At 45.5% G+C, this 12,012-nt stretch overlaps 1 protein-coding gene across 5 annotated transcripts in view; it reads right to left on the bottom strand.

Annotated features, from left to right (window-relative positions):
- DOCK4 (dedicator of cytokinesis 4) overlaps positions 1-12,012 on the bottom strand; it is a 320,430-nt gene that overhangs the window by 180,325 nt on the left and 128,093 nt on the right. For all 5 annotated transcript variants that reach the window (XM_077338508.1, XM_077338509.1, XM_077338510.1 and 2 more), the window contains exon 8: positions 11,556-11,707. In XM_077338508.1, coding sequence (XP_077194623.1) covers positions 11,556-11,707 — 152 coding nt within the window. The remainder of the gene's footprint in view (positions 1-11,555; positions 11,708-12,012) is intronic.

The following is a 12,012-nucleotide window of genomic DNA, read 5'->3' as shown; positions in this document are numbered from 1 at the left end:
AAGGAAGCTTGTAGCCAGACGCGGATGTTGGATTTTCGTAGGGCAAACTTTAATAAACTCAGAGACATGATGAATGTCATACCATGGACGAGAATGCTGGAAGGGAAGGGAGCATGTGAAGGGTGGGCGCTACTCAAACAGGAGCTATTGCATGCTCAATCAATGACTATCCCAGAAAGACAAAAACACTGCAGGAGCTCTAAGAAGCCTATTTGGATGAACAGAGAACTTCAAGAGGAACTAAGAAAGAAAAGGAAAATGTTCAGGAAATGGAGGGAAGGACAGAGCTCTAAAGAAGAGTACCTACAGGTTACTAGGCACTGTAGATCAATCATCAGAAAGGCCAAAGCTGAGAGTGAGCTAAGATTGGCCAGGGAAGCCCATTGTAACAAGAAAAGATTTTTCAGTTATGTGAGGAGCAAACGTAAAGTAAAGGAGGCAATAGGCCCACTGTTGGGTGCGGATGGACAAACTCTAACGGAAGATGCAGAGAAAGCAGAAAGGCTTAGTGCCTATTTTACATCTGTTTTTCCCCACAGGTCAAAGTGTTTAGGCACATCTAGAGATGGCCATAGCCAAAGGACAGTGTCTGGGTGGCAGGTTAACATGGATAGAGAGGTTGTCGAGAGGCATTTAGCTGCACTGGATGAGTTCAAATCCCCTGGTCCGAATGAAATGCACCCGAGAGTACTCAAAGAACTTTCCAGAGAACTTGCACAGCCCTTGTCCATCATCTTCGGAACCTCTTTAAGGACTGGAGATGTCCCGGAGGACTGGAAGAGAGCAAATGTTATTCCAATCTTCAAAAAATGGAGGAAGGATGACCCGGGAAACTACAGACCAGTGAGTCTGACCTCTGTTGTGGGGAAGATAATGGAACAGATATTAAAGGGAGCGATCTGCAAACATCTGGAGGACAATTTGGTGATCCAAGGAAGTCAGCATGGATTTGTCTCCAACAGGTCCTGCCAGACCAACCTGGTTTCCTTTTTTGACCAAGTAACAGGTTTGCTGGATCGGGGAAATTCAGTTGATGTCATTTACTTGGATTTTAGTAAAGCTTTTGACAAGTTCCCCATGATGTTCTGATGGATAAATTGAAGGACTGCAATCTGGATTTTCAGATAGTCAGGTGGATAGGGAATTGGTTAGAGAACCGCACTCCAAGAGTTGTTGTCAATGGTGTTTCATCAGACTGGAGAGAGGTGAGTAGCGGGGTACCTCAGGGCTCGGTGCTTGGCCCGGTACTTTTTAACATATTTATTAATGATCTAGATGAGGGGGTGGAGGGACTACTCATCAAGTTTGCAGATGACACCAAATTGGGAGGACTGGCAAATACTCCGGAAGATAGAGACAGAGTTCAACGAGATCTGAACACAATGGAAAAATGGGCAAATGAGAACAAGATGCAATTTAATAAAGATAAGTGTAAAGTTCTACATCTGGGTCAGAAAAATGAAAAGCATGCCTACTGGATGGGGGATACGCTTCTAGGTAACACTGTGTGTGAACGAGACCTTGGAGTACTTGTGGATTGTAAACTAAACATGAGCAGGCAGTGTGATGCAGCGGTAAAAAAGGCAAATGCCATTTTGGGCTCTATCAACAGAGGCATCACATCAAAATCACAAGATGTCATAGTCCCATTGTATACGGCACTGGTCAGACCACACTTAGAGTACTGTGTGCAGTTCTGGAGGCCTCACTTCAAGAAGGACGTAGATAAAATTGAATGGGTACAGAGGAGAGCGACGAAGATGATCTGGGGCCAAGGGACCAAGCCCTATGAAGATAGGTTGAGGGACTTGGGAATGTTCAGCCTGGAGAAAAGGAGGTTGAGAGGGGACATGATAGCCCTCTTTAAGTATTTGAAAGGTTGTCACTTGGAGGAGGGCAGGATGCTGTTTCTGTTGGCTGCAGAGGAGAGGACACGCAGTAATGGGTTTAAACTTCAAGTACAACGATATAGGCTAGATATCAGGAAAAAGTTTTTCACAGTCAGAGTAGTTCAGCAGTGGAATAGGCTGCCTAAGGAGGTGGTGAGCTCCCCCTCACTGGCAGTCTTCAAGCAAAGGTTGGATACACACTTTTCTTGGATGCTTTAGGATGTTTAGGGCTAATCCTGCGTTGAGCAGGGGGTTGGACTAGATGGCCTGTTTGGCCCCTTCCAACTCTATGATTCTATGATTCTATGAATTTTTTCCACAATATGATTTAAAAAATCAATGCTTTTTCAGTTAAAAAATCATTCTTATCTGAGCAATGCCATAATAGGGCCCTGTAGCAAGGTTGAAGTCAAATTGTCTCCACATATGATCACAGATGGTCAAATAAGACCCAACCAGGTTAAATTCAGGACATGCATTATAAACAAAGAATAAAAAAATCTGCATAACCCCTTTACATATAGTAATACTTCAGCATTTTAAAATAATGGTTATTTTAATTCATATATTCAAAGGTACGCTCCTTATGCAAATATACCAATCTATCACAACATTTGTAAATATGCCAGTCTTTCCAAATCATAGCATTATACAGTTCTCCATTAAAGGGAACTGGGTCATATTCTTTAAAAAGAGTTATGTACCCATCCATAAAACTGGCACTCTTTATGTAGCAGCAGGATACACATCTTTTGGATTTTTGAAGGAACTGCTATTTTCTTTTAGCATAGTTGTGAGGAATATCCAGAAACTTCTCGCTTTCATATCAGCATATAATACTTATGATCTGAAGCCACTCAAAGAACTACTTCTGCCTTTATATTTGGTGCATGAACCAGTCAAAATGATGTACAAACCATTCATTTCACATGAAACTTTCAAATCTTGTACATCAATCTTTGATTGTAATTGATGGGACAAAAATACTCTAATCTTTAGCCATGCTAAATTAATGTTTGGCTATCAGACTTTCTTTTACAAAGATTTTTTTAAAGCTTTGCTTTATTCAAAGCCAATGGTAGTTATTAATTTAGTATTTCTTTACAGCTTCATCTGTAACCGCTCCTGTGGAACGGATAAAACAAAGGAGTAAGGGCTGTGTGGGCGGAGAAAGGGCGGGACCTGTCCGTGATAAAAACTCAATGGGGCCAATTGACCAATGGGGAGGCACGCGGCCACTGACCACTTGGGCCACCCTAGACTAGCCACTTAACCCACCCAGGACTGGCCGCACAGATGGTTCGCTGCCGGGAAAGGAGCAGGGCCGCCGCCACCCTTCTCCTTTCCTAGCGGTGAACCAGGGACCTTGCCTGGGGAGGGGGAAACCAGGAAAGGAGCACCGTGCTACACCCCCGACACCCACCCTCTCTGCTCTGGAACCCCCCCAAAATTGCCCCCCCGAACTGATGCCACTCGCCGCAGGTTTCTCCCCTCCCAACAACCCCACCCACACACCCGTCGCCATCTCCCCCCCACCCAACCACTTAAAACCCACCACCACCTCCCCCCCGTGGATCCCCCCAGCCACCCATCCACCCATCGCTGTCTCCAACCCCCCCACCGCTACCGCCCCTGCGATCCACACACCCACCCATCCCCATCTTACGCCCCCACCCCCCCAACACTCGCCCCCGTGCTCCCATCCCGACACAAACCCCCACCCCACTCACCAACCCTCCAAGCCTCCAGCAGACCAGGGGACAGCCTCTGCCCATCGCACATGCCGTGGTGCTGCCCCTGGGGCTGACTCGAAGTTCCTCTGTGCTCTGCCGCCGCCATGAGCCTTCTGCCAGCCCCTGACAAAGCAAGAAGCCCAGGCCGGCCTGCACGGCTGGCCGCTACCGTTACCTCCAGCACGCATGGCTGCTGTCTCACGGCCCGCCAGAGGGCCGCAGTAACGTGCGCCGACAGCTGGAGGCTTCTGGTAGGCCTTGGGGCTCCCTCGCCATGTCATCGACGCACCGGCACTGTCCTTGGCCCCACCAGATGCCAGCACGCGCTTCAGCGCTGTGCTGCGGCCTTCTGGCAGGCCCAGGGCCAGCCCCGCCATGTGCATGACACACCAAAGCTGCACCAGGGCCCAGCACAAGACTCCGCCCAGCACCGCACGTTCCTGCAGCACTCTGCCATCAGCTCAGCCTGCGTCACCACGCCCTGGGGCCACCGCACCTGCCGCTGGCCCAGCCAGAAGCCCCCGAGTAGCTGGCGAGCCGTCCAGACCAACGCCTCTTCTCCCTATGCTGACCTTCAGGTAAGCTGGCGGCCAAGAGGGGGGCCCTCCTCTGTCCCTTCCCCTTGGCCGTTCCAAAGCCTCTCTCTCTCTCACTCTCACTTCCTCTCTTTCCCCCTTCCCGTCTTTCTGCCTTTATGCCTTTCTTTCTCCCTTCTACCTATCCCTTCACCCACCCCTTCCCCTCCTCTCCCACTCCCAGCCCTCTTTCTCTTTCCTACCTTCTTTTCTTCAAAATTCAGTAGCGCCCGCTGGATTTTATCTACAGCGGGCTTAATTTCTACTTAGATTATATTGTCATTGATAATACAATATTCCACATTCCAACCTTTCTAGTCATAGTAATTGTTAAACAAACTTAGTTAAAAACAAAGTTAACACCAAAAGGGGCTGGGCATTTATTGCAAGATATAGACATCAACAACAATACTCCTTGTAGTCTTTAATGGCAGTTACACCCTTTAAATGTGCAGTCTCCTTTGAAGTTCAAATACACAGAGGAAGTTTCAGCCTATTTTAGTCTCATGCCTCTCTGAAGTGTACACAACTGGCTTCCTGACTCAGCCGGAAACATTTCAAAAAAGAAAAGACTTTTCCAAAGACACATTTTCTATTGTTACTTGAATCACAAAATCTGAAGCACAGGCAGTAAGTGCATCATGTCCCTATTTGGCAGGTCTGACACAGACCATGATGGGGATAATCCTTGATATCAACAAGACAAGATGCACCTATCTTTGTCAAGGCAGCAATTACATCCAGGGAAGAATAGTTCAGGGAGAAAATAGTCCCTGGATCCTAAACCATGGTCTGCAGCATAGTTTCTCCCAGGGTCAACCAAATCTTCCTGAAGTCCTATTTCAGAGATCTCAGTCACTAAGCTCTATGTATCAGAAGTACTGAAGGATTCATCAGGAAGTCAGAAAGGGCTGAACTGGATCTTCTGGGCCAGTTCTAGCATGGAAAAGCTGCATCTTGCTGTATTTTTCTTGGAGTGAATTATCAATTTTTGAACTATCCAAGGTCCTGCAATAATTATGCACTGTCTAGATGCTCTATTGGCTCCCAACAGACATTATCTGTGATGTTTCCTCACCATAGTGACAGTACCTGCAACAAATTTGTCCTTCGAGCACCATGTGCAAATGGGACAGTGCATTAAAATGCCCTAAGACTTAAGCAATAATTTTAATTGATTAATAAGAATTAATATTTTCACTGACTGACACAAAGTCTCTCATAATAGTTTTAGGAGTTTAAGAAGGCTCCAGATAAGACACAAAAAATCCATTTGTAGCAAGAGAAAAGAGAATGGAAATATGCACTGTATAGATGGTTTTATGGCAATTCTGTTATAAGAAAATAAATATGTCATGACCTTCAGCTTTCTGAAGCATCTAAGTACAGTTTCCTGAAAAGAGACTCCTTGACTTAGATGTGCAGGCTCATTTTCTTCATTATTCTTCAGAGCAACAAATAATCCATATCCTATTATGCGACTTTAATGTTAATGTCTCACCATTACAGGGTGGGGCTCCAAGGGTTGCCCTCCTCCTCAGAATATGGGACCTGGAATACAGCTTGCAATGGGGCCAACAGGTGTAGGTACTACAGCTGGTGAGAAGGGCCAATGGGAGACTCAAACAGTGGGACAGGGTTGGCTAACAGTTTCCATGGCCATGAACGGGAGTACCAATGAGCTTGCACTGAGCCTGGCAGGCAGGAGTGAGAGGGAACAGAGCTGAAGTCAGGTGTGGGTTCAACAAGCGAGGGCTTAAAAAGCCATAGTAAGGCATGAGTGGAAGTAAATGATGGAGGAAGAAGAGGTGCCTACCAGACAGCACGAAATAAACTTTCCTATTCTACAGGGAGAACATGGCCACCTATACACAACAACTGAATTAAAAAGTTTGTCAAGCAACAGATGCTTCTGCATCTCAGTTAGAGCTGCCTGGTTGTGTTTGCTATTGTATTAATCAAGGACTATAATAATAAACTGACTGACTAACTTATACCAATTTGACATTTAAAAGTACTTGTGTAACAGAGCACTCTATTATTCTCACACCTTCAAATAGTCTCACTGCTTCTTTCTGCTACAGGTCAACTAATGCCCATTGCTGGCCTCAATGTGCTGAGTGGCCCTGCTGTGCCAGTTTGTAGTACTGCAGGCGGCACTCAACTTAGCTTGCCCCAGGGCCATTTTCACTTCCCAGTCAGCTTTGGTCTACCAGACCTAAACATCAAATCCCAGTTTGTTTATGAACTCCTATTTGTCTACCTTTTTGCCTCCAAACAGTGTGGCCATCTTTTGTACAGAGCCATCTTTGAGGTCAGGCAGTTGCAGTGATTGGCATTACCCATAAATCATTACTTGAAAATCCAGACATCACAGTGATTTACAGTCTGAACAAACCAACCACAAATCCTTGTTTGAAATCCTGGTTTCATGCTAATGTCTTTGTTTGGACATCATAACTAAACTAGATTTGATCCAACCAGGGTTTGTTTTGTGTACATGCAAATGTGAAGGGAATTTCAAAAGCAGTTTGTAGTAGCAGACTCTGCTGGTCAAAGAATAACAAACAAATGTAAATAGGGAGAATTCCACCAGCTAGACATATCTGAAGTTACTTTCTGGAACTCAGCTTTTGTTCCTGCAGGTATTTCACAATTCATTTTTTTAATAAAACAAAATTTCTGCTTATTAATATCACTAAGGAATTCAGGTACAACCAAGTCAACAGATTTATTTACGATGGGTAGGAACCACCAATGATTGGCATAGTGTCCTGTTAACAAGAAAGCTGAAGAAGCTTACCGCCACTGCTTTGATAAAGGATGGATTAGAACAACATGGTGGTGGCTTTTATTCTTTTTCACAGACCATGTGGTTCTCAGCATTGAGTGGCTATGAAACAAGAATGGATAAAAGAGGGGGCTTAGAGAGGAATCCTTTGCAGTGTTACTGTACTCTAAAACACACTGAAATCAATGGACTTAGACTGCAAAGGACTGTGCATTAGTTTAATATGTTAATCGTGTAGATTCCATCTAGACAGCTGGTGAATTATTTATTTACAACTCAAAAGAATCTGTCCTCCTTCCAAATTCACACAAGCATGCATCCATTATTTTTTTAAAAACTGAATAAAGAGAAGATATTCTCAGCAGGTAGTGCTTGTAATGCAGCTTAAATTCCACTAATGGTTTTTAATGCAGAGGACGCAAAGCCTGGAAAATATTATGGATTTTCCTTTCTGTGGAAATAACTTCTGCGCCATACTACAAATAATCTGGCCTCTCCTCTTGTTTTCACCATACATTGTGCATATTTAATAATATCATTTCACCTTTGAAAAACAAAACACAGCTCAAAAATCAGCAAAATAGCAGTTTTCAGGGACTTTTAGAATGTCTGGAGCACAGTCACGGCAGTTACTTAGCTGTTCACAATAGCTAATTCTAAGAGTTCTGATCTCACAAATGTAGATATTCTAACATAAATCTTTAACCCCTCCTGGCGGAGCGGAAGAAATAAAACAGTAAGGGCCCCGAGGGCAGGCCCTGTCCGGGATGAGGAAGGGTGCCGATAGGCCCCTTCCCCTGGACTGACAAGCAGAGGGCCCAATCGGGAGGCATGAAGCCTCCCGATTGGGCCCTCCACTTGTCAGTCCAGCCCCAAACTGCCAATCAGCAGCCGCACACAGCTGGGGAGCTTTTTTGAAGGTCAGGGGGAAGGAAAAAAACTCCCCAAGCCCCAGGGAAGGCGATCCGCGGCTCCACGAGCCGCGGATCGCCTTCCACGGGGCCTGGGGAGCTTTTTTCCAGATCGGGGCCTGGGGAGCTTTTTTGAAGATTGGGGGGGGAGGAAAGAAGCTCCCCAGGCCCCTAGCACCTGCTGAATTTAGGTTTCAGCGGGCTTTACTACTAGTATTAACATAAAGCTAAAGTGCACTCACTGCTCACAGAAATAAAGGCATTTTCAATTTTAAAAACTCACAGCCACATGGGTATTGCACACCAAAATGGTACACACTCTATTGTAACTACAAATAAGAAAAACAAGGACATAAACAGTAAATTGCACTGATCAACTATAGAGAAAATAAAATAAAATGCAAAATTGTATTTAAAGACACAGAAGAAATAAATATACATTTATTTCTGTGCTCATCCTGTCTCCAACAACCAGATGAAAATAGGGCCAACGCCATCCACCGTGGCCTGGGAGCCACCCACAGAGTAGATGATGGTAGCATATTAAGAGCAGGGAAAGGACAGACCAACCCTCCCACCCTGCTTGGGGCTCACCCTTCAATCTTAGATGGAAAATGAAATTACAGAGCAGGGCTTGGGAGCTACCCATAACATTGTGGTTGTCTATGTCTCACTGGGCCCACCCTATGGTCAAGGAGACTACTGAACAAGGGAAGGCCCGCCCTCCCATTCTGCCCAGGATTAACCTGTATAGCAGGAGGTTGTGTCTCCCCAGGTCTACCCTCCCACCACAGTCAAGATGACTACCTTGCAGGGGAGAGCCAACCCTCCTAGCCTGCCCAGGAGCCACCCACATGGTAGTGGGTGGCTGTATATCCCTGGGCCCACCCTCTGATCATAGGTAATGTGATTGTAGGACAGGGCAAGGCCTACCATCCTGGCAATGCCCAGGATCTGGGAACCAACCTCAAGGTTACAGGTGTTTGCGAGTTCCCACGTATAACCTCCCACCAAGGTCAAGGGGACTAGCCATGTATGTACCACTATCTTCCTAGAGTCAACTTGAATGTTGGGATGCAATGATCCACACACACGTTGCAAGCAGGATGGCGTTATTTTGCCAAGTGATGTGACCCTCTACCTGAAGAAGCAACGAACACTGCCTAAGCAAAACAGAAATGGCTTTACAATATAGCCCCATTATCCAGCAGCCCAGAAGGCTGGGACATGCCCCCTAATCACCTTACCAATAGGTGGACTGAACGGCCATGGTAGATTCTGAAAGGAGCCCTGAAGATGTGTCAGCAATGACTCCTGGCCAGTAATGTGTATTAAAGATGTCTTACCATGAAGATCCCAGGCCATTGCAGACACCACAGGAACCCACAACTGAGGGTGCCATGGCTCATGCCACCATAATGTGTTGGCCCACATGCACTGTTCGATCTTGACAACAACTCGATAGTCTGCATCTAGTAACTGCACTGCTCATTATACAAGGGGAAGTGACGAGTCAGGCTCCAAGTGAATAGAGGGAAATAAAAGGAAATAGAAAAAAATATCCAAACTTCAGGACAAATCCCTAACATGGATCTTGGCCATGCAATCATGCCAATCACCTTGGGGGGGGGGCAGTGATGACAGTCAGACCCTGTACCCTACTGCATTGCTACAACAATAAATGACCAAAGCCCAAGGACAAGGAGAGAAAGGGATGGATGGTAGGCCCTGAAACTAATGCTGAAAGCAGTGTAGACAAAAGTGGATGGATGTAAGAGAACTGTGGTCAGGACAGTGAAAGCATCCACAGGAAAGAATACAATTTGCTCTGGGAACTAGGGGTCAGTTTGCCTTGGGGTGTTGACCTTGACCTCACACCGCGCTCTCCTTGCCAACAGTGTGACTGGAAGAGGATGGCCAGTTTTTGCAGTGAAATTTAAGTTTGGCTAGAACTAAGACACACACCCAAACACACCATATTGGCATGTTTGTTGTCATTATGTCCAGCAATTCCCTTTCCAGTGGTATGAGTTGGAAGGGATGGGTGTGTGGTTATGTAACTTGGATGGAAAATGAGAAGAAGAGTTGGTTCTTATATGCCACTTTTCTCTTCCCGAGGGAGTTTCAAAGCAGCTTATAGTCGGTGGTCTTCCCTTTCTTCTCCCTACAACAGACACCCTGTGAGGCAGGTGAGGCTGAGAGAGAGCCCTTATATTACTGCTCAGTCAGAACAGCTTTATTAGTGCTGTGTTGAGCCCAAGGTCACCCAGCTGGCTGCATGTGGGGAACAGGAAATCAAATCCAAGTCACCAGATTAGAAGTCCGCGCTTCTGACCACTACACCAAACTGGCTCGAAGGAAGGAAGGAAGGAAGGAAGGAAGGAAGGAAGGAAGGAAGGAAGGAAGGAAGGAAGGAAGGAAGGAAGGAAGGAAGGAAGGAAGGAAGGAAGGAAGGAAGGAAGGAAGGAAGGAAGGAAGGAAGTGCTCACCTAGCCTCAAGGATGAGTGTGAAGAGGTATCTAAAACCCTGGCACATGCGACATGACACCCACATGCCCTGGGAGGGTCATCCATGCCCTCTGTTCAGTTACCTTGCCAGTGTAGAAATGGAGCCATGAAATGTGGTGAGGCCTTATTGTTGTTGTCTCTATTTTGAAAATACCTTAAGAGGATTTGACTGTGTGTGCCCTGTAGTTACATTGCACATAAGCAGATGTAAAGGCCATGGTGGCACCAGATGGTGGACTACTGATTGACCAGAATTTATAACAGCATGAACCCATGACACTGTACTTGGCAGTGGGTTGGACCTACTTTTAAAACACCCTGGAAGGATCTGGCTATGCATGCCCCATAATCACGTGGGCTGCAAGCTGACAGAAAGACCGTGGCAGTTTCAGATCGGAGGCCCAGTGCATAACCAGCATTTATAATAACAGCATGAATCCACAGAATTATTCTTGGCCATGGGCTGAATCTGCTTTTAAAATACCCCAGGAGGATTTGGCCATGTATGCTTCAGAATCACAATGCCCACAGGCAGATGGAAAGGCCCTGGCTTCTCCAGATGAGGGGGTTCTTCAGTTCTTCAACATTAAAGGTAAAGGTATCCCCTGTGCAAGCACCAGGTCATGTGATGCCCTCCAGCGTTTTTCATGGCAGACTCAATACGGGGTGGTTTGCCAGTGTCTTCCCCAGTCATTACCGTTTACCCCCCCAGCAAGCTGGGTACTCATTTTATCGACCTCGAAAGGATGGAAGGCTGAGTCAACCTTGAGCCAGCTGCTGGGATCGAACTCCCAGCCTCATGGGCAGAGCTTTCAGACTGCATGCCTTACCACTCTGCACCACAAGGAGTTTTATATATTCTCAACAGGTCTTTGATGAATGTCAGAATCAATAAACTGTACTATAATAGAACATTACCACCCTTGCATTGACCATATATGTGTTTATCCTGTAACATTCTCTGGTGTCTTCTGTTAGAATAATAACCATTTGTGCTTTTGAACTCAGCTTGTCCTGTTCAGTGTCCCACATTTCAAAACATTCATTCAGAAGACAAAATTTAAAAGGCCAGTGATTGTGTTTATGTAAAAGCAAGAAAAGATGATAAAACAAAATTCTAGCGTGCTTCCATGGAATGGCAGTACTACCTGATTGGTCGATTCTCTTTGCTATCAAAAAGTGAGAAAATGACTTCCAGTTCTTCTCCCAGATTGGAACACATCAAACTCTTCATCTGAACAAAGAGATGGTGACTGCTTACTTGCACTGGAGTATCTTTCTTTCTATGACGATGTTCCATCTAGGTGTTGAGAGCAGCAACAGAAACAATCAGAGGGTCCACTTTTTATAAATACAGTGGCTGAAAAAGAACTTGGCTAAATTTCCCCCCACTAAATGTTAGTTTGGATGCCCTAAGTCTTTAATTTTCAAATCATTTTCATCCATTCATTTCTATTTCGTTGTCTTTACCCCTTTCCTCCCCTGCCAATTTCCAAATGAAAATGTCACCCTCAAGCCACTTTTATCCTGCTGGGGGGAAAATAAATATACTCATATTTGGATGGATTTTTCCCCAATGCAATGTAGATATGGTGTATCCTGCTG

Source organism: Paroedura picta, chromosome 5, assembly GCF_049243985.1.
Source record: "Paroedura picta isolate Pp20150507F chromosome 5, Ppicta_v3.0, whole genome shotgun sequence".
In the NCBI taxonomy this organism is placed as follows: domain Eukaryota; kingdom Metazoa; phylum Chordata; class Lepidosauria; order Squamata; family Gekkonidae; genus Paroedura; species Paroedura picta.
The sequence above is the reverse complement of the archived record's forward strand: the minus strand, read 5'-3'. Positions and strand labels throughout refer to the sequence as shown.